The 24,131-nt window shown below is 37.8% G+C and overlaps 1 protein-coding gene across 1 annotated transcript in view; it reads left to right on the forward strand.

Annotated features, from left to right (window-relative positions):
- Positions 1-23,379: 23,379 nt before the first annotated feature.
- UBE2E3 (ubiquitin conjugating enzyme E2 E3) overlaps positions 23,380-24,131 on the forward strand; it is an 88,642-nt gene continuing 87,890 nt past the window's right edge. Inside the window, exon 1 of the mRNA XM_046659896.1 lies at positions 23,380-23,429. Within this exon, the coding sequence (XP_046515852.1) occupies positions 23,395-23,429 (35 nt within the window). The 5' untranslated portion in view covers positions 23,380-23,394. The remainder of the gene's footprint in view (positions 23,430-24,131) is intronic.

Genomic DNA, 24,131 nt, shown 5'->3' on the forward strand with positions numbered 1-24,131 from the left:
ATTTTCAGTGGAGATTTCTATAATCAAGCTTAGTAGAATACAATGCCCCATGTAGTTAAGACAAGGTGTAATGTGTGTAAATTTATTTCAAAGATCTTGGTGAAATTCCTGATAATACAAAAAAAGAAACCAAGAAAAAAATTAAAGCTTTAGTACTTCACTATTTACAAGATTTAATACCCTTGCCATTATGCTTAGATGCATATATAAATTAAAGTGTCAAGAACTTCCATAAGGTTGGAATATATTATATGGTTTCTTCACTCTTTCCTTCGGTCACTTTCTCATTAATCCTGTTAGAAAGCATCTATTGAGCCCCTATGATGACCAGGGATTATGTTAGGCAACGGGGATACCAAGTGGAATGTTACTAACTCTGCCCTCCAGGAACTTAAGGTCTAATAGGGTGGACAAACCAGTAACAATGATAATAGAGTGTGATAACTGACAGAAATAACAGTTGGTCCTGGGTGCTGTTAGCACAGAGGAAGGGCATTAGGAGGATGAGAGAAAGCTTCCTTTAGGAAGTCATAACTGCTTTTGAAGGATAAACAGGATTAATCAATTAAAGGAAAGTATTTCAAGCGGAAGAAATATGTATGTCAAGGCACAGAGTAGAAATAGAGTTTACAACTTTAGAGGCACTTCAAGAAGTTCATTTTTATTAAGGAAAAGGATGTCTGGTGATGGTGAAACAGTGAGAAAGGAAGCTAGTGAGGTTGGCAGGGGAAGATCTTAAAAGCATTTGTGAACCAATTTAAGAATTCAGTTATACCAATTTTTTCCCAGCAGACTGGCTACATTAGAATCACCCGGAACACTTATAAAAATTATAGATTCCCATGCCCCACTAGAGACCCATTTAATCAGGTTCTGAGAACTGGGAATTAGACATTTTAATAAGCTCTCCTGGTCACTGTTTCTAAAATTAGTAACATATGGACCATTTTAATAGGAAAAACAAATTATAATTGACCACCAGTATTTCCAAATATAATATAAACAAAAAAGTTGTGAAACCAATGCAATTTAAATCTAATAACATCAATTTCAATTGTGGGATGATGTTGCTTGCTGAACTAAGTTTCTGCTTCTACAGTGGCTATGACTTTGCCTGTGGCTGCAGTGCTAGATCTTCAGGGTTTAGCTTGTCAATATGATTGCGTGTCATATGATGACTCAGTTCATTCACCACTTTTTTCTATTTGAAATACTATGAATTCTAATTTATACAGCCCACTTTTATGTCATTTGACCTCCACTTAAGAATTTTTTGAGTATTGAGTCCATGTACTCATTAGGATTGTTTGTTTACAAGTGACTAAAAACCCAGATAACTAATTTAAATAGGATAGATGTTTATTATGCTCTTGTATAAGTCTAGGAAGGTGATATAAACTTGGAATAGTCTTCACAGTGTCAGAGAATCAGGCTTCTTGTACATTAATCTGTTTCTCTGTTCTAAATGGCCCTAAATGAACCTAAATATCTCAACAACTAAGAAGGCTACTTGAATTCCAGGCAGGAGGCTACATTCTACATGGCAGAATAGAGAAAAGGGAAAGAAAATGCATGCTTTCTCTTATTAAGGACATTTTCCAGAGGTTGCACATACCACCTTCAAGTAGATCTCAACACCACACCTAGCTGAAAGGCATGCTGGGAAATATAGTCTTTATTTGAGGGAACCATGTGGTTCTGTCACTGAGGAGAAGGGGACAGCAGATTACTGACAAATTATTGGGAGACAGCTTGCAATCTCTGCCGCATTTTATTATTTCCTTTTATTATTAGCCCACAAACATAAAAAGCGTACTATTGTTTTTGCATATTATCATGCACATAAAAATAGACAAGCACACTAAACAAGGTAGTCATTAAAATCATCCAGAATACACTTGTTTAAATTGTCTTAGATCATCACGAAAGTGAAAATACAAATGTAAAATATATTTTTATTTAGTCATGGGATCCATGAGAAAATGGGACCTCAGCTTGAGCAAAACTACCATGGCTATGCTAAAGCACGGCCAGATTTGAACATCGGTGTTAGACATTTTAGAGCCATTAAAGAATTATGAGCAAGTTTATGTTAAGAACGATATTAGTTCTCAAAGTGGGAGGAGCTATGGAGAACCATGCCCAAATCTTGGGGGATTCATTTTTTAACAGCATATCAACCTATCTCTTGTTTTTGTGATATAAAGAACAGAAAGCAAATTTGATAAGATCTTTGCAGAACAGCTTGGATGGTACATGGAGAAAACGTCTTAGAAGGCATGGATTTGACAAATACTGCTTTAGAAAGACCACTCTGGAAGGAGCGTGAAAAATCGTTTGAAGGTGAAAGCAGTAGTAAGAAGCCCAGTAAAGAGGATATTGGGGTTATACAAAGAGAAAATAAAGGGCCTGAGCTGTCACTGGAGTGGAAATGAAGAGGAGTAAGTCTGAGCTGACTTTACATTTTCAGGTGGGGACCATGGGAATGTGGATGGGCTTGCTATTTATCAAGCGAGTGAATACAGGAGGAGATAGGTATCTTTTACTCTTTCATTCATTCCCTTACCAAATGCATTTTTTTTAAGCTTCAACTATAAATCACACATTGTTCTACATACTGAGAATATTGTAGGAACAAAATAAACTTGATCTCTGCTCTCTTGGAACTAACACTCTAGTAATGGAGAAAAATGCATGAGCAAATAAATATTAAATCACAAATTGTGGTAAAAAGAATAAAGAGAAAAACTAGAGTGCTAAGAGACTGGAGGAGATTTATGTGTAATCAGGTTTTTGGGGGAAATGATTATTATTTTAGACATTTGTTTTTTAGATGATTATGGGGTTTCCTCTTGGAAAAGCCCCAGTGCAGCTGTATACAGAGAATGGAACTTGGAGGAGAAGCTGGCTTTGAGGTTAAAGATTTGGGATTCATCAGTGTGTTGGAATTAGTTAAAACCATAGATCTCAATTGTGACACCAAGAGAAATGTGCAGGATCATCAAATTGTCAATTATTTCAAGAAGAGTGCTTTTTGAGGTAGATTTTCAATGCATCTACACTGATTAATTTTATTCTGAGATTGTTAGTTTTTTTACATCAGTACAGGGGTTAAAAATAATTTTAAATAATCTTCATTGAATTATAACATCAGGCAACACAAAAATTGTTTTTAACGGGGTGCAATGTGCTTTCAGAAGTTCCATTTGGTAAGTTTGTAAGATTGAAAAACAGCTAAGCTTAATGCTTCAAAAGCACAGAATGTTGTGAGGGCTGCCTGGTTTCAAATGTAGGCTTCAGCACTGACTGTGTGATCACAACTTAGTTACTTAAAATCTTTCATCTCAGTTTGCTTCTCTGTGAAATGCTAAGCCTTGTGTATTTACAGTGAGAAGCAAGATGAGAAAATACAGGCAAAGTCTTGTCACACTGTAAGTGCTCAACTAAACATCAGTAGCGATTCCAAGTATTACTCTTACTCTTAATACTATGAGTATCAGTAGTTGTGGCAGTAGTAGTAGTAGTTAGTAACAGTAATAGGAAATACTTGTGCTGTGAGAACTATCTGAAAATCTGTGGGATATTTTGGGCTATAGAGTTATCAATATTCTCATATTTTCCAGTTAATGTTGCAGTTTCTCATGTGACCACAAAAGAGAGATGTGTTTCTTTTCTGCGTCTGAGGTAGGGATATAGGAAAAAGAAAGAGGAATGTGGAAACACTAAGAAACAAGGTCAGGCAACTGAAGGAGTGTTTTCTGCTTGGGAACTCAAAATCTTAGGAGTTTTCAAGATTTGCACTTGCTCCTGGAACCTCGGATGATTGGCATTGCTTAGAAATGTGGTCATTTCCAATATAGAATAAATGTGGAGATTATTACTCTTTATTGTACTATTATACTATTTTAAATATGAAAATCTTATTAAATTTTCTTAATTACTGGGACTGATTGTGAGGGAGCTGAAGATGTGGCAGAGAACTTTAGTTTGTCTTTACCCCTTTATTCTATTTGGATATTTTTCCTCTGAACGTGAACTTTTGTAATTTAAAAAATAAATTAAAAATTTTTCAAGTTACACAAGAAAGCTATGAAACAAAGGATGCAGATTATACTATGACCACGCATGACTCTTGTAAAATTCTAGAAATATTACCTGATGAAGAATATAGATAGTATTCTCTCCTCCCCACAGTAATAGGAGTAAAATGCTTTTAAGTTTAGTCTATTATTTCCAGGCGTTAATTTAGCTAGATCTTTTTAGGGTAGTTCATTTTTAAAACAGGTTAGTCTCATGAACAGCAGTCAAGGCTAGATGCCTGACAAGAGCAGTCTTCCCATGTCTTCCTTTGGGGTCTCTTTCTCTAGAACTTCCTGCCAGCCATGAGTCCAGGAACTTCTGAATTTACTACAAGATATACTCCTTTAAGACTGGAGCCAAGCATGAATTTGGTTTCTGTTATGATGTAGATTGTAGTAAGTGATTTGTATAGAACTTTTAATTCTTGAAAATGTTTTCACATCCATCATCTCTTTCTTTCTTCCAAATCACCCTTTGAAACAGGGAAAATAGGCTACCCTGTACCTAGAAGACCATTTTCTAAAGCTGTGTTGTGTCTTTTTATACATTTTTGTGAGTTATACAAGCATCAGCTTCAGAGTTAATCGTTCCATTTCCCAGCTGTGTAACACTGGGCATGATTATTAGCAAGACTGTATATTTTTCACTTATTTATTAGTCAGTTATGTTTCCTCCTTTGTGAATTGGCTGCTTATCACTTTTGTCCGTTTTTCTATTGAGTCATTTCCTTACTGATTATAGTGGTTCTAGATGGTATAGACATTAATCACTTGTTAATTACAGGTGTTGCAAATATCTTCTAAATGGTTGCGGGTTACCTGTTCAATTTTTTGTGGTGTTTTTTGATGAAACATATTTTTCAATTTAACTCTGAGTTTATAAACATTCTTCAAAAACTTTTAAAGTTTTCTTTTCATACTTAGGTCTTTAATCCCCACCCCCCAACTTAATTTTGTGCATAAGATGAGAGGGAATCCAATTTTTCCCATACAAAATACCAAAGTTGGGAACTGCTACTGTGCAAATCAGGAGTCTATTTGGCTGTTATCCTTAGGGCCTGGGCCCACTTATTGGATGGGCTCTGGATCTATTTATTGAAGTCTGTCTTCTTCCCACTGAAATGAACTCCTAGACTTGCTTTGCTCTATTTATGTACAGTTGGCCTATTTGTCTGTTTCTATGCTGACACCACATTGTGTTAATGTAGCTTTTAGTCTCCATATTTGGTAGAGCACATCTTTTCAACTTGTTAATCTTCAAAATTGTCTTGGCTACTTCCAGCCTTTTGTTTTTCCGTACATATTTTATTTTCACCTTTATTAAGGTACAATTGATAAATAGAAATTGTGTATATTTCTACAAATTTTTATATACTTATACATTATGAAATAATCACCACAATCAAGCTAATTAACATATCCATCATCTCATGTAGTTATCATTTCATTCCTCCCTTCCACCCTCTCTTCCTCCCTTCCTTCCTTCCTTTCTTTTGTGATGAAAATGCTTAAGATCTACTCTCTTAGCAAAGTTTAAGTATACAATACAGTATTGTCAACATGGTCACCATGCTGTACATTAGATCTTCAGAACTTACTCATCTTGCATAACTGATACTTTATACCCATTAAGCAAAATCTCCCCATTTCCTCCTCTTTCCTATTCCTGGTAACCACCATTCTCTTCTCTCCTTCTATGAGTGTGACTATTTTGGTTTCCACATATAAGTGATATCATGCAATATCTGTCTTTCTGTGTCTGGCTTATTTCATTTAGCATAATGTCCCCCAGTTTCATCCATGATCCATGTTGTCACAAATGGCAGGATTTCCTTATTTTTTAAGGCTGGATAATATTCCAGTGTATTTATGATATATATATATATTATATATATATATAAAATCACATTTTCTTTACTCATTCATCCATCAATGGACATTTAGGTTGTTTCCATATCTTGGCTATTGTAAATAATCCTGCAATGAACATAGGAGTGCAGATATTTCTTTGGGATGCGGGTTTCATTTCCTTTGCATACATACCCAGAAGCGGGATTGCTGGATCATATGGTAGTTCTATTTTTAATTTTTTGAGGAAACCTCATATTGTTTTCCATAATGGCTGTACCAATTTACATTCCCAACAAGAGTGTACAGGGGTTCCCTTTTGTCCACAACCTCATAACACTTTTGTCTTTTTGATAATAGCCATCTTAACAGGTGTGAGGTGATAGCTCATTGTGGTTTTGATTTGCGTTTCCCTGATGGTTAGTGATGTTGAACACTTTTTCACATACCTGGTAGCCATTTGTTTGTCTTCATTTGAGACATGTCTATTCAGATACTTTGCCCATTTTTAAATTGGTTTATTTACATACATATTTTATAATTCATATGTTGAAATCCTCACCCCTAGGGTAATGGTAATAGGTGGTAGGGCCCTTGGGAGGTGATTAGGTCATGAGGGTGGAGCCCTCATGAATGAAATCAATGCCTTTATAAAAGAGACCCCAAGAGAGCTCCCTTTCCCTTCTACCATGCGAGGACACAGCAAGAAGATGACCATCTGATAACCAGGGAGCTGTTTCTCATCAGACACTAAATCTGTTGATGCCTTCATCTTGGATATCCCAGTCTCCAGAACTGTGAGATACAGATTTCTGTTGTTAACGAACCACTTGGTCTGTGGCATTTTCATTCTAATAGCCAGAACAGACTAAGACAATGTTCCTTTAGAATTGCTTTTGACTTTTAAAAAAGTAGTTGAATTATTCTTAGAAACAAAACTTACACAGAACCCCAATAAGTAAAACAGATGGAAATGAGATTGCTCTGGATAAACCTAGGGTGGATAAGCCAGAGCTTGGTCTGTTCTGTCTACTCCATCTGCCCTGGCAGCCCCTTTGAGGGGCTGTGAAATCCTGAATCTGAAACCTGGAACTGAATCTAAAACCACTAATTTAGAGTAGTTCTCCTTTTCCAGGCATACAAGATGCTTGTTTGTTTCTTTATTAGGCACTGACACTTACAGAGACAAATCTTCCCTATACCTAAGGTCTTCTTTGGTGGTTACTTGAGCATCGGGTGGGTTGGAGTCACTCAGCTACTGTTTACTGAACCTCAACAGCAATGGCTGGAACAGGACAGCTGGTGTCAGGCCCAGGATTGGGTTTGTCAGCTTGTTTTGTTGTGTTATTTTTCCCAACAGTACAACTGATCCACCAGTTGTCTGATAGGGATTCAGTAGAAGGGAAGAAGAAGCCCTCAGAGCTCTTAAATTACATTTGTATTTGCCTTCGCACCAGCCCATCTCAGAAATGTGCTGCTGAAAAGGGAGGTGCCTGAGCATCTGTTGAGAGATGCTCAGTAGGCTGCTCTGCACTAGCAGTCTGAGCGTCATTTTTACACCAGGAGTTTCAGAGAATGTTCCAGAATTAGTGTGAAATATATACGAGTGGTTTATACTTTTCTACCTAAGAGAGGGCTTCCTGTAGATGACCTTGCACACAAGAAATAGGTTATTATATTAATCAAAACTGCTTAATTGTATTATGACCCTCTTATCTTTGGTAGTCATATAGGCATGGCTTTCTAGGGGCTAGATATCCTAGGATATGTCACTACTTTAATGGGCAACAATAGACTCCTACAAAGAAAATTTCCCTACTTAATTAAAATAAATATAACAGCTATGCAATATGTATATAAAACAATCACATGTGTAGGCTGAAGAATGGTCCCCAAATGTATTTGAGTTCTAATGCCCGGAACCTGTGAATGTTACTTACATGGCAAAAGAGACTTTGGAGATATGATTAAATTAAGGATCTTGAGAGGGGAGGATTATCCTAGATATCTGGGTGGGTGCTAAATGTAATCACAAATATCCTTATAAGAGGGAGGCAGTCGGAGATTTGACATTGAAGAGGGAAGGCCATGTGACCACCTCAGCAGAGAAAGTGATTTGGAGATGCAATACTGCTGGTTTTGAAGCATGAGGAAGGAGGGAGCGTGGCCCTGCCAACCCCTTGAATTCAGCCCAATGAAACCGATTTCAGACTTCTGACCTTCAGAACTGTAAGAGAATAAACATTCGTTGTTTTGAGACAGCAATGTGTAGTAATTTGTTACAACAGCCATAGATAACTAATACAAGATGTTCTGGATAGATGGCAAGAAAAGATGGGGAGGGAATCAAAAGAAATCACAGCAAAAGTAATCATAAGATGTCCTAACTCCAAACTTCTGAGAATTCTCAACTAAGTATTTGTAATCTAAGGATTTTTGTTATTATGCCAATCTCCCTTTTTAGGGGACTCTAAAATCCACACACCAAAATCAACAAAATGCAGCTAACACAGAAATTCCCACATGCTTGATCACAGAATAGCGCTGGTAATGGGGTATTTTTGTTGGTCCTTGGATGAAGTGAGGAAATTAAAGGCAATGAAATGAGTTTTTTCTAAATTAAATTTATTTAAATATTGGCACTTATATGTTGGATTTATATTATTTGTTTGTAAAACTATCTTATGCTGATGTTATGTTAGAATTTTAAGCAGTAAGTTTAGAATGAGACAGCAAAATTAAAAGCTGGCAATTGGCCCTATCATTTTCTGGAAATTTTACTGGTCTATTAAATTCATGAGTCTAGTAACTATTTACCTAACGCAGATAATCAATCATAAAAATGTTTCTACCTTATCAACTGCATTAGTTACTTATTGCTGATATAACAAATTACAACAAACTTAGTGGCTTACAACAACAAACGTTTGTTATCTTTCTGTTCTGTAGATTAGACATCTGACCTGGGTCTCTCTGGACTGACATCAAAAGTATTGGGATGGCTGCATTCTCCTCTGGATGCTGTAGGGGAGAAAGCCTCTCCTTGCCTTTTGTTTCGACGTGCTTCTAGAAGCCTCCTGCATTCCTTGGTTTGTAGCTCTTTCCTCCATCTGCAAAGTCACCGACAGCACACTGAGTCCTTCTCACACCACATCGTCTCACTCCCACCTCTTGCTTTGTTACATCTCCCTCTCTGACCCTTTTCTTCTGCCTCACTCTTTCACTTTTCATGATCTTTGCGATTAAATTGGGTCCACTTGGATAATCCAGGATAACCTCCCTATTTTAAGATCAGCTGATTAGCTACCTTAATTCATCTACAGCCTTAATTTCCCTTTGCCGAGTAACGTTACATATTCATGGCCTCCAGAGATTAGGATATGGACATTTTTGGGGGTGAGGGAGCATTATTCTGCCTGCCACAATAGCAAACTTAACCTAAATAACAACTGAGACAGAAGTATTGATGTGGCTTAATTATGATTATTTCCTTAGGATGAATCATGAGCATGGAAATTTGTACATTGGATATATGCACATTGTAAAGGGTTTTGAAGCATTTTGTCGAATTGCTTTGCAAAAACCATAGCAAACTATTACATCAAATTAAAGATTAGATTCTGAGATGCATTATTATTTTGTGTGCCATTAAGGAAGAAAAATCACTGCCAATTAAACTATGACACTATTTTTTATCCCTTAGAATTTGTATTTGATAGTTATTTAAAGAATTTTCTTAAACTCGCTTGGCCTCAGGTTTTTATCATGCATCACAACAATATGAAGAGCTATGGCCAAGTTCACACAGTCACAGGCGATGACAACTACATCAGAAGTGCTGCCTGGCTGAGAGTGATTTAAGACATTATCGATTAGACGGTACATTTTGATTTCAGAGACGTTAAAACGTGCATGTTGGAATCAATGAAATGCAATATATATAGAATCAGGAGACCCTTAGAACATGATGATTTAACATTCTTGATCCCCACTCTTTAGTAGTAACTGAGATGGTCCGTGATGGGTGGTGATTTCAGTTTTCCTGAGACACATATTGCACATTTCCCACCTGGTCACACAACGGGGAACCTCAGTTAGTGAATGAGCATGATGGGTTGTGCACTCGAGTCATATGGCCATGAATGCACCCATGCAGCAACTCACACTCTCCTTGCCATGCTATGCCTAAATTTAAGAATATGCAAAGACTTCCTGTAACCCTCACGCGTGTCAAGTCTGTGGTGGGCAGTTATGAAAAAACAGCATAAATTACCCAAGGGAAAAAGTAGTCTTTCAAAACACCTGCTTGAATAATTAAAAAATAACTACCATTTATTCAAGGCTTACTATGTGCTGGGCACTGTGCTAAGGGCTCTGTCAACATTTCCCCATTTAATTGCCCACAACTCACAACCTTGCACAGAAGATATAAATGTGCCCCTTTTATAGATGAGAAAAGTGAGTCCTGGACTAGGTAAATGATATGTTCCAGGGAGAACAGCCAGGAGGGGCAGAGCTAGGTTTTGAACTCTGGTTTGTTTGACTCTAATAACTGGACTACGCTGCCTTCGAAATTAATTACATTGACTATATCTAAGCAAATAAATCTCTGCTTCCAACTTATTGAAATTACATTAAAGTTAGGGGGAATTTTTCTGTCTGTACTGTAATTCACCTTTCTTACCAGTGAGAAAGTATCTTAATGCTTATAAGTATCTCAATGCTTATAAGATACCTCAGGAAAACATACGTTATGAAAATAAATTTCAAGGGGTAACAGCACAAAATCTGGATTTATCATTTTTTTCCCTAAACTGAGAATGGCTAAAATCATTTCCATTTCCCAAGGAAGTCCCTGCAACCCCCCGCTACAATTTGAAAATTATTCATTCTTCATCATGACTACACAACAATGTTTTTATATAGTTTTTTAATTAATAAAGTACGTTTTGCTAAGCATCTATTCAAAACGACTTCTTTAAAAAAGAACTCACAAATTAAAAATAATTATTATATATTGAAATATAGAGGCAACTTATATCACTGGTGTATTTCAATCTTAATATAGGTTAACACTTCTACAATCTGGAAATTTACTCTCTCATATAACAGATGGAACCGAAGTTAGGATTTTTGAAGAAATCAGAAAAAAAATAGCCTAATAATCTCTTTTTACATATCATTGGTATACAGCAATTTGAACAATCACTGATATTTACTCTTTAGTTTAGTAAGTAGACATTCTTTTCTTATAGTTTCTGCACTTCACTGATTCTTAGATCCCTACCACTAAGTAGCTCTCGACCTTGGCCATATATTGGAATCGCCTGGGGAAGCTTTAACAAACTACTAATGTCTGGTCTCACCCCCAGCCTTGAGATTTAATTAATCAGGAATGTGACCTATACATCAGGATTTTTAACAGCTCCTCAGTCATCACCAGATTATTCTAATGTGCAGCCCAAGTTGAGAACCACTAACATAAAGGGTTAGATAATAAAAAACACATCTTTTGAGTTTGAGGAAGGAGGCTGCTTCTAATGGCTTAACAGTGATAATTTTGAATCAGCCACAGATTTCCATGTATATATCTTTTCCTAACAGCATAGATAATGGAGACATAGTTATGTTGCTAAATACTCTAGGCATTTCATGGACCAAGAAACATAACCAGATTATTATCTCATTGTAACTCTCCTCCTAAAATTATCTTATTTGTTTCTGGAATTCTGTTACAAATTTGTGTTTAGATCATAGTGCCAGAAAATTCAATGGTACTACTGTCTTGGGGGTGGGGAGTGGGAGTTTCTAGTCATAAGGTTTAAAATTTATAGCTTACCATCTTGGGTAGTAATCCTGGCCAAGTTTCTTAAAAGATAATTTGACACACTAATAAAATTTCTGCCAGAATAATCTTTTGCAGAGCCAAAGTAACTTTAGGTATGATAAACTGGCCCCAGTGCATGAATTTATGAAACGAACAATTATAACAGGCTATCTGTACTTCTGATACTGCTGTTTTCTCTAAAAACACACATAGAAGAAAGCAAGATTTTGTATAGCAAGTGGTAGAGATGGAACTAGGCCCTAAATAATAATAATTTCTATTCATACAGAATTTTTAAAATTTTTCTTAAAGGTTCTTCACAATAAAGTTCTTTATTTGGTTGCTATGGTGATTTGAAGTCACCTCAATTCTTGGTAATGTTCTATCTTAAATAAATGTTTTTACAGCTCAAGCAGTGTACTAACAATGTAACTCAAAAGAAAATTCATGATTGGTTGATGAGAAGCTATCATGATACTGTCAAAAAGGATAAGGTAAGTCATTATGATGTTTATATCTGGCATTATTGCTGTTTCTAATTAGCATATTTACCTCTGGTTCAGACTCTATATCATTATACATCAATACTCCACTTTACATAGCTCCTCAGCGTTATGTCTTCTAAATAGACAATTGGCAACCGCAATAGCAAACACTCCTAAGAGGAAAATATGACCTCTTAAGAGGAAAGTGTCATCTACTGGGACTTGATGTCAGCAAATGAATATTCATTCAAATAAACATCTGTTACTTCCACAAGCCACTACAGTAAATCAGTTTTAAGAAGCTATACAGCGATGACTATCACATCACCTTCCACCACCCCAAATCAATCTCTTTAAAATGGGATCCTTCTTCTTTGGATTTTAAATCACATATACTACCTTAGAACACATTATATCTGCTTAGCTTAGGCAAAATAGAAGCTATATGCTCCTGATATCAGTTTTTACTTATTCCATATTTGCAACACCTAACTGATATGGTTTATCAAGCTAGATGGTTGTGAATGCTGCAATATTGATCCTTATTTTCAGTCTTTAACAAACAAATGTTTGTTCTTGTATTAAACTGACTAAATGCGCATGTATGCACGTATGTATATATATTTGTACTGTTATACCAATTAGACTAAGAATACTCAGATTAAGTTTTTGATCCACGTGCTATTTGTACCAGACTAGGCACAAATTGCCTGGTGATGGTGAGAATTTTCTCTAGACAATTCCTGTAAATGACTTGCTATTGTTTTTACGTATTCACATACTTAAAGGTACAAATATAATTTATCCTTGTTTTCGTGTTCTTTTCAGAAATCCAGAAATTTCAGCATTTTATAAACTTCATCAATATCAGGCACAAATGAACTCTTGCTCCTATTATAAAGTGAAGAGTCTAATCAATGTTAAAATGTTAAATCTAAATTTGCAGATATTTCTAAAATTTAAAAGAAAATAAATTTCAACATGAAATGGTATGTATTTAAGATCTAGCTATCTTTTCTAACATTGAAATGATGGAATACTAAGATTTATTTTCATAATCTCTTACTTTTTAAGGGTTAGTCCACTTTAGGAGACTTTTCTTCTAAGTCTTTGACCTACATGTACCATGCTAATAAGTAACAATTTTGAAATAACTTCAGTTGTTTTCTTTTAATGGAAGTGCAGAGAGAGAGTGGGATAATATAGACATTTGATTTAATAAATACAATAATTTGAAATTTAGGTCAACATATAACAGGCTACAAGCGATAGTAGAGAAAAGGGACAAAGGAAGAGAATGGCAGAAAGAAGAATAAACTAGAGAGAGATTGGCAGAAGAAAAATTGCCCAGAGGGACCACAAATCATTTCTGATTTTTACAGTGCTTCCTTTCGTGTCTCTTTCTCATTGGCAAGCCTCTGTCAATCCTACCATCCAAAGATTGTCCCAAAGCAACCCTCGTGGGACACCAAAAACCAAAGCACTTCCCCATTCTTCACCGGTTGTCAACATCTCCAGCCTGTCTTAGAGGTCCCAATTCTTTCCCTTCTGACTATGGGGCCAGTGATGCCACTAGTCCTTCCCCTCCCTCCCATCCCCTTACCTGGAATGCCACTTATTTATTTAGAATTGGCATAGTATAGTAGTCAATAGCTTGGGTTTCCCAGCCCGAGTCCATCATTTACCAGTCATGTGACCACGGGCAAGTTGCTTATCTTTCTGTGCCTTAGTTTCCTCATCCATAACATTAATATATAATAATAGTACCTGCCTCACTGGGGCTACTGAGTATGAAATGAGTCAATGTATACAAAATACAGCATAAAAGACAATAAGTGTTACAGAAGTGTTTGCTATTATTCAACAAATATTTATTGAGTTCCAACTAGGTGATAGGCACTGGGGATACAGTGGTGATGGCAGGGAGTGGGTGAGAGACCAATATCTGAAGTATCCTTGCTGGAAGGTTGAACTCTGAACTCTACTCTCCTAAAAAAATCAAATAAAAATAACTTGCTACAATGCAAAAAATAATTCAACGGCTGTTTTTTTAACCACATAATTATCCTTAGATAGAACTTGTTTTCCATCTACTCAACCAGTGCCTACTTCTTCAGCGCCTGCTCCATGTGTGTGTTTTGAAGGACATGTCATCTACATTCAGAAATACAGTTTTCTCACTTGTTGAATAGGTTCTCAATATTTGTTTGTTGAATAAGCATGTAAATCCCTCTTTTACATCCTCTGGCTTCTCGTCTAATGTATTTGAAGGCAGTAAAAGCACATTTCTAAGGGGCTGTGTATTACGATAAAGAGGAGGTGAATGAAATTTTGCCATCGTTTTGTAGGCAGGAAACTCCTGTTCTTGGACTTGAAGCCGTCCCTCTTAAATCATCTTGCTAGATTATAAACCCTTAAGAGCAGAGATGGTATCATATCTTGTTTGGTACATATCTTCTAGCACTGTGCTTTACCCTTTAAAAGGCATTTGTTACATTTGTTAAAGGAGTAAATAAAGTCTCAGATATGCACACAATTGTATTTCTTAAGTTCAGTTTTGTGTGCATTTTTGTGTGTGTGGCAAAAATGGCCATAGATAAGTTGTGGACCTTCTTTTGTTTTTCGCTGAGGAAGATTAGCCCTGAGCTAATATCTTTCTCTATTTTGTGGGTGGGTTGCTGCCACAGCATGGCTGATGAGTGGTGTCGGTCTATGCCCAGGGTTCCAAACCCACAGGCCTGGGCTGCTAAAGTGGAGTGCACTGAACTTAACCACTACGCCATGGGGTTGGCCCCAGTTGTGGATCTTTTTTTAAAAGAAATTTTTCTAGGGACAAGAAAAAAAAAAGTTTAGAATTAACCTGACCGGGAAGTGAAAATCTCACCTGATGTAAACAACCTTATTAAAAATGACATTGTTTTCTTGACAAAATTCCAAACAACTAGAATTACTGGTATGTTGTTTCCTGCTTAATTGACAGACGGTTTGAATGCATATATACTTATAGAGCCAAAATAACTGGGGGTCGGGTGCGGTAGGATGGAGGTAGAGTGGAGTGGCTGGGTATGGTAGCCCTTATATAGAAAAGACATTTGAATTTTTAAAAGCCAAAATGAATTTTAACAGTTAATCAAGTTGTGAGGATACATATGCCTTAAATCACTGCTGGCATAAGTCTTGCCATTAAGCAATGTTAGTGTTTAAAAAAGCACTTCCAGCCATGTTAGTTAATTCAGTTTGTTGAACAGCACGTCCTTATACAATAGCATAAATCACAGAGATTCCAGAATTGGAAAGAACCTCCAGACTCTTTCATTTTGCTGATGAGGAAACTGGCATCCAGAAGGCTGCAGCAATGTAATCAGAACTAGAATTCAAGATGCCAGGTTTCTGAGTCAATAACCACGATGTTCTGATTAAGAGCTAGAGAAAGTTGGACCAAACATGTAACAGTTTTATTTTTCCGTCAGTCCTTTTAAACACTTCTGCCAATGAGTCTGAGATTGATTGAGGTTGACTGATTTTAACCTTAATTGCTAGCACGCAGCTTTATAGAACACATAACTTGATTTCTTCTATGTAGACATTTTATAAAGCAGGTTAGAAACATTTTGCTGCCCCATTGTATTTTTAGAAAAGAGTATGAGTCAATATTCACTTTCTGACCACGATTCTATAAGAAGTTGGTGAGAAAATGTGGTCATTGTTCTCCTGATGTATTTCAGAGGTTAGGGTCACATACCAAACACCCTTAATTTATTTGAATGTATGAACTTATTGTCCTTTAATTTCTCTAAAAACTTCTGGACTCCTATGTTTGGCCTGTGCTACTTTTCATGAAAATCAGGTCCATAAACATATTAGGCAGTGTAAAAAGATTATGTTTCTCGTTGTTGTTATTCTATAACATTCCCTTCAACGGACTTTGAATGTGAAGATACTTTGGCCATCCATTCATTCAGGAATTATTTACTAAATATTATATGCCAGGCACTGTATTAGGCACAAAAAACAGATACGAGGCCGGCCCAGTGGTTAAAATTCACACGGTCTGCTGTGGTGGCCCAGGGTTCACTGGTTCGGATCCTATGCACCGCTTGTCAAGCCATGCTGTGGCAGGCATCCCACATATAAAATAAAAAAGTAGAGGAAGATGGGCACAGACGTTAGCTCAGGGCCAGTCTTCCTTAGCAAAAAAGAGGAAGATTGGTGGCAGACGCTAGCTCAGGGCTAATCTTCCTCAAAAAACCCCCCAAAAAATAGACATGGTCCCAGTCCTCATTCTAGTAGAGGGAGAAAAATATTAAAGAAATAATCACACCAATAAATATTTACTTACAAACTGTGATAAGTATTATATAATATATATAGTGTAATATGAGCAATAACAACAGGACTGCCAAATTTATATCAACATAGAGAAGATCTTTCTCATGCTCATGAACAAGGGTGAGAAAAGACTGTTACACTTAAAAGAACTTTCTGATGACATCCTCTTGACATCTCTACAGGAGCTGGTGACTTGGGAAACTGGATTATATTCCCTGGTGGATATAACAGTATATGGAATTGGGACAGAATTCCAAATTTCTGCCTCTAGTTCTGTCAAGAGCTACCATTAAGACTTTAGAGAAGTCATTTAGTGTTTCTGAGACTCAATTTCCTTGGTCAAAAAAGTCTCGCACTTCAATATCCTTTTCTTGGATTATAATTACTGGTAATAAATGGTCATTTCCTTATGAGTCCAAAATGGATATGCTACTTACCTCCTCCACACACTGAGCATATATTCTTATTGAAAATTATTTATCACTTTTTTAAATTTCACATCACTCTGTGATGTTTACTTTATCTGAGTTATTTTGGGATATTATAATCCATAGAAGTTAAAGCCATATGCACTCTGACATTTTCTGAGGCATACCTTTGAGTTTTTATAAATTTTGACAAAACTCTACAATTTTGACCTGAAAAAAACTAAAGTATAACTCTCAACCTATTTAATTAATATCCCCATTTTACAAAATATTGTTTTACTTCTTTAGTTATAAAGACATTCAACTAAAACGTCAAGTTGTTTATCATGTCAAATTAAACTACTTTTTCTTCAGCCCCAAGTTAAAGCATATTGTTTCTTATTGAATCTCTTCCAATTAGATAACCACTTGTGCAATACAAAAAAGGTGGCCAGAATCACCAGGAAACAGGCCCTTAACGTTACCAAAATGATTGTTTGCATATTTTTCTAAATCTCTTTTACACATTTTCCAGACAATCATATTGTGCATACAATTTTGTCTGCTGAAACAGAAAGCATACTTAACCTGATTTTATGTATGAGATACTCTAAAACACCTTGGAAAAATTTGTGACATAAAGTTAAGTAAAAACATCAGTTAAAAAGACAATGCACAATATCTTTTGTTAGTCCTATTAACTAAGCAAGGCATCAGCTGATCTCATAGAAAAGGATTTATCTTGAGGAGGAACTGATGGGAAAAATGATAGTTATAATACTCACCATTTTATATTCATGTATATTCCCTTGAGTCAATAGACCATAATTTACTAAAGCATAGCCTTTATGTTGGACAGTTTGAGTGGTTTCCATTTTTATATAGTATAAATTATACTGGGATAAACATTGTCAGGCATATGGCATTTTTTAATATTTTGGATTATTTCCTTAGGATAGATTCCCAGAAGTAGAATTAGTAGGTTAAAGGGTATGAACATTTTTATGACTCTTGAAACACATTGCCAAATTGCTTTCCAAAAAAAGGTTACATCAATTTGCAATGCCACCAGCAATATAGGAAAGTAGCCTTCTCATAATATTCTCACAGGTATTTGGCATCATACAGTTTTTAGATTTGCAAATTTTGTGAACAAGAATGTAGTCCCTCATTTTAATATACATTTCTTAGATTTTTTTAAGGCAACATACAGTTTAATAACCTCGAATTTCTAACATGTCCTTTAACTGGCTATGACAATTTGACATTTTTATAAGTCTATACAGAATTATATGTGATATACATTAATCCCTTTTCATAGTACAAACTGTTTTGTCTATTTTGTTCTTTCAACTTGGTGCCTGTGTGTTTATGTGTGTCGGGAAGCAAACTGAGCATTCCATTTTTGTACCTAGTCAAACACGTTTTCTCTTGTGTTTCTTTTTCCTGTTTTTTCTTTTTCTATGCTTTTTAGCATAGCATATCATAACTCCTCTCTATCTACATTAAGTACTCAAATTATTCTAATTTCCCTAAGGAGTGACTTTTTAAAAACTTAACTCTTGAATTCATCTGTAATTTATGTTGACGTATGATATAAGGCATGGTTGTAAGTGATCTTTTTCCATATTGGTAACTAGTTACCTCAATATCATTCACTGAATAATCCTTCGTTTCTCTGTGGTTTAGGTGAAATCTTATTTGTTATATATTAAATCATCTAATTCTTGGTTAGTTCTGTGATCTATCTGTTCTTGAGCCAGAGCTTATTAGAGTTCCCTCACAAGGCTTCTTAAGGATTTAAAAAGCGGTCTTGTCTATTTTTTTATATCAATCTTAAAATTTTAACAAATTCTAAAAGAGTCTGCTTGATTTTCATCACTTCTTTTAATTTATAAAATAACAATTTAAAAAATTGTTAAAATAGTATTTATTTTCACCAAATGAACACCTCATCTTTTTTTCTCATTATAAAAGGGGAATTTGCTTATTAAAAAAAATTAGAAAAATACTAAACATAGAAAGAAGGAAAAAGGTTATTCATAAGTACTCTAAAACATAAACATAGTTAACCTGTTAGAGTATATTCCTTTTGGATACTTTTGTCTTGCTAGTTGTAAAGATATGGTGCCTATTCATTTGACAGACATTTTCTGAGCACTTACTTTGTGTGAGAAACCTTGCTAGGTATTGAGCCAGGCTCTGACTTCACAAAATAGACAAATCTTGCCCTCATTAACATTTTATCATAATCTGTTTTTGTATTTTTGCATACTCCTCACATGTATTATTTTAATAACTGAAAATTTCACTGTGTCCGTGAATTAGTTTGTATAATTATTTTCCTATAGTTGGACATTTCCAATTTTTCAATGTTATTTTCCTACATTTAGAATGTTTCCTTAAAATACATTTCTTGAAATGGAGAAATTTGGTTAAAGGGTATGAACACATTTAAGGCTCTTCACACAAACTTCCAAATTGCTTTTCAAAGGGTTAGTACCAAGTTTCACTGCCACTGGAAATGGACAAAGGGAATTTTTATTTTTTTACAAATTTGCCAGCAATGATTATCATCACTAAAAATTGTTTATGTTGTTTCGATAGGTATCTCATTTTAATTTTTCTTTTTTGATGGCTAGCAAGGTTGAGGGTTTTTTTAATTTATTATTTTTATTTTTGCTTTTTGTGAGGAAGAGTCGCCCTGAGCTAACATCCGTTGCCAATCCTCCTCTTTTTTTGCTTGATGAAGATTAGCCCTGAGCTAACATCTGTGCCAGTCTTCCTCTATTTTGTATGTGGGTCACCGCCATAGCGTGGCTGACAAGTGGAGTTGGTCTGCACCTGGAATCTGAACCCACGAACCCGGGCAGCCAAAGCAGAGCACGTGGCACGTTAACCACTCTGCCATGGGGCAGGCCTCTGAGTTTTTAAAATAAGGTTAGATAAATGTATTTATTTAAAATTTTTCTGTTCATGCCTTTTGCCCTATTAAGGTGCTTCTGTTTTCATTTCATGTCTATGAGCTCTTTCTGGCACTTACCCTTCCTCAGAATTATTTCAAAGGAGAAAAGCAGGAAATGATCACTGAGTTTTGTACTCTGAAGTCCATGAAGCCAAGTGGAGGCTTATGCACCATTCCATTCCTAGGGCCCCGCCCAGCATCTGGCATGTGCAGGTTTTCCACACATGACAAAATGGAAGAACTCAAAGATGTCAAGCAGTGCTTTGGACTCTGGGAGTCCAAAGACAATGAGACTAACAATGGCAAACACGGCTTCCTAAACTAAGCCTGGGCCAAGACATGACTTCCTAGTAAACCAATCCAATTTTTATGGGTAGAAAGAGAAAATTTTATAGCCAAAGGACAAAAGAATACAAGTAACTGGGTAGCTTCTGAAACAGCCTGGAAAAAAGAAAGGGGTAAAATGAAAGGATATTGAGAAAAGCTATTGAGTAGAAGGAAACAAACAAAAGCACTCTGAAATCAACAAAACAAATTAATAAGTATTTACATAGGTTACGTGCGAGGTATGTTGCTGGCCGTGGTGGGTGATTAAAAAAAGATCTGTAGCCTCACAATAGCTCACAATCACTCAATTCAGAAACTTCTTAGGCAATTCAAATGATATATTCCTGTAGAATTCTTGGTTACACACACATATACTTAGGTACATATATAACACTGAGACCCATTGACAGGCTCAGGAGAAAGCATCTCCCAAACTAGGAAGTCTAAAGGATTCTGGGGCCTGCCTTGTCTGCCCTTATAATGACAGGTCCCTTTTGGTCACAACATTTTGGGGAAAAGTGGAGAGGATGCAATGTGGCAATATCTGTTGCAACTGGATTTACTATCTTTCCTCTTACTCTGCTTCTCTCAGGGATGTGAGTGAGAAGCTGGCAGGACGCCATACTAGCAAAACAAAAAGAGGAGCCCGAGAGGGAACCATCTTCTTGTGGTAGTTGGTGCCTGCTTTTTGGTACTATTTTGAGGGGTCATATGAGACAATTTTTTATTACATATTTTATGGAGTAATTTGCATGAGGTCAATTTTGTGTGCCCTCAGGAGTGCCTATAAAACATGATCCCTAATTTCAAGGGTAGACATGACAGAAACAAGAGAGAGAAAATACTGACAACACACAGTGTCCTGTGAGGAAGAACTTCATGTTAGAAAACAATTCATAATTTACAAGTTGCTTCTGGTCAAGATGGTGATGTCACGTTACCTTGGAGGAGAGTTGTGAGCTGAGAAAGAGTCACCTGAATGACCCCTTTAGTCAAGTGAACAAAGGCAGCTGGGTACCTAATATTGTGAGGGCAGCCACTACTCTCCCTAACCTTATGGAGCTATGCATTCTCTCTATGGTGACTTTAACAATATGGTAAGTACTATTTATTGCACACCTGTTATATCCCAGCTACTTTGCAAAGAGCATCTTCTATATTATCACCTGTTGATCCTGATACCGAACCTCTTAATCTCAAGTTGGTGTGCTGGATGTGCAGCAAGCCAAACACTGAGACATCAGTTGTTGCAGATGGAGAAAGGCCCCATTCTACTTGGCCAAGATAGAAGGTGGGAGCACTGGTTTGCTCAAATCCACCTTAACCAGAGCAAAAAGTAGGAGGGTTTTAGAGAGCTAAGGGACTTGACAGGAGGAGCTGGAAACAAAGGGGTCACCCCACTCTCCCATACGCCCTCGGGGCAACCTGCACCTTGGCTGCTGGGGGCTGGCCGTTGGGTGATCTCAACCTCCCCAAAGGCATTCTCTTTCTCCAGCAAAACAAACTCACAAATCCTTGAGACCCAAGTCACCCCTCAAATTAAACAAGAAAACAGCGCATTGGCCAAATTCATCTACGTCATGCTGGGAACAAGGTCAAAAGGCAATCATGAGTATCTACAGTAACCCTCGGGTACCTGGCTTCCATCCCTCCAGGCCAATTTCATTGTTACTTTTTTGACCTACACCCTATGACACCCTATAACCCCAAGATGAATTAATAATTCCATTGTTAACTATTGGTAATTAATAATGCTCTACTCATCTGTTCACTCCTTTAATGCAGCATTTCTCATTCTGTAGCCCACATTTCTGGCTGTCCCACTGCCTGTTGAGTTCAGTAAGAGCAGCACGTATGGTTTACTCCAATTTCGCAGCATGTGGTAGTTCCCAAGTATTCTCTTGAGTCAATGTTGAGTGGAATTCCATGACTTCAAACTCATCAAAGAATCATGCAGTTTTTGAGCAAGAGAGGGACTTAGAATCATCTTCTTTTACATATAAGAAAAATTAAGTTGGAACAAGTAACTTGCCCGAGGTCATACAAACTTAGCAAAATGAAGTTTAGAATCCAGTTCCCTTGCTTTTCAGCGCAATATTGTTGCTTCTAAAGAAGATGCTCCGAAAACACACCTAAATGTCTAGCTCCCAATCTCCTGGTCCCACCCAAATCCTATCAGCAATTGGCCTTTGGGCCTTCAGGCTATTTCTGTGATATTAAATTTCCTCAAAGAAAGCACTTTTATTTATAGCTTTCCTTTCACAGCTCCCCATTCCAAACAAAGCAAAGTCCAAACTCCAAATTGGCTGGCTTCCGCTGTAGCATCACAGTATAAAAGTGGGGGGGGGGGGGATGTTCTGTCTATATTTTCACTAACAAGCTCTTTCCACAAGGACCCTTTGATTCAACCCAATCCAAATGCCTGTCAACACACACACCATGCTCTTACTTCACCATTTCTTGAGACACACTCTTCCTTCAGACTGGAGTATCCTTCCTCCTTATCGACCTGGTGAACTTTAATGATCAGTCCCCTTGTGGACTGAGATCTTGTAGCACAGAACTGAGAGACCCGGCTTTCGTCACACAGTAAGAGAATGAGTGAATTTCGTGTGCCCAGCACCTAGCAGCAAAGCCCTCAGCAGAGTTCACCAAATGACCCTGTCTTTGGAAAAATACAGAAACTAACTTACTCTGCAGAGTTGTAAGCACCCCTTTACCAAAACTTTTCTATTTGGAGGAGAAATACGTAAAGATGCTGGCTCTCTGTCTTCTTTTCCCCTTTAACTCTAGTCCATGTTATGACTCTGCCATTCTCACTCCCTCTGTGAACTCCACATTCTCCCAGCACTCCTGCCCCTGGACACTTATGGGAGAGGAATCCACAAATTCCTTCGGGGCTCCATCACGGGAGCAAGTTCTCAGTAGTTGGAAGTCTGAGCTGAAACCAGGAAGTTTTTCTACTTCTGGCTACTTTGTGCCTGAGGCAAAAACTGCAGAGTCCACGTGGAGGTTGCAAGAGAGGACAGAACAACAGTAACCTTCACTTCCCCACCTGAAGCTTTCCCAGGTGGACATCCTGACCCAGGATCACTCACGGCTTCTCTTTCTAGAACTGGCGACTCTTATGCATGTCAGAATAGCCCCGCAGGAAAGAGTCAGGTTTGAACCCCTCTAACTCCCCTCCTTCACTTTAAAAAATCTTGCGCGGGACATTTAAAAAATTATTTTCGATTTTTAAGTTTTCAAAGCATCCGAAGGACTGTCCCCTTTGGCAGGCTGAGGGCCAAAGATAAGCAGAGGCTGGTCCCCTAGTCTCGAAATTCTTTTACCTTCCTCGATGCCCCAACCCCATCTTGCCCCTTCAGCTCACAGGAGGAGCGAGGGGCAGCCCTCCTCCGCCTGGGTGCCTGGCCTCGTCAACGACACCCATTGGTCTCCAGCCTTCCAGGGCTGCAGGGGACTCCCGACCACGCGCCCAGGACCCTTGCCCGGGCGTGGGGGCCCCGGGGTCCCCCGCCGGCCCCAGCGCAGGCAGAGAGGAGGCGGCCAGTCCTGGGGACGCCCCGACACCAGCCTGGAGGGCGGGTAGCCCAGTGGGCAGCCTCGCTCGGAGGCGGGCTCAGGCCGGAAGCCACCCCGCGGCACAGCGGCCCCGCGAGACGTCGCCCGCGCCCTCGCCCTCTCCGGCACCGGCTCCGCGGCCACGGCCGGCAGGGGCCAGCCCGCCGGGTCCCCGCCGCGCTCTTTGTCCTGGCCGCGCGCGGGCGGACGCGTGCGCCCCCCGGGTGAAGGGAGGCGCGGAGAGCGCGCGCGGGGGCGCGCGGGAGCCGCTCGTGCCCGCCGGCCGCCGGCCGCGCGCCC

The sequence above is a fragment of the Equus quagga genome, chromosome 4 (genome assembly GCF_021613505.1).
Source record: "Equus quagga isolate Etosha38 chromosome 4, UCLA_HA_Equagga_1.0, whole genome shotgun sequence".
In the NCBI taxonomy this organism is placed as follows: Eukaryota; Metazoa; Chordata; class Mammalia; order Perissodactyla; family Equidae; genus Equus; species Equus quagga.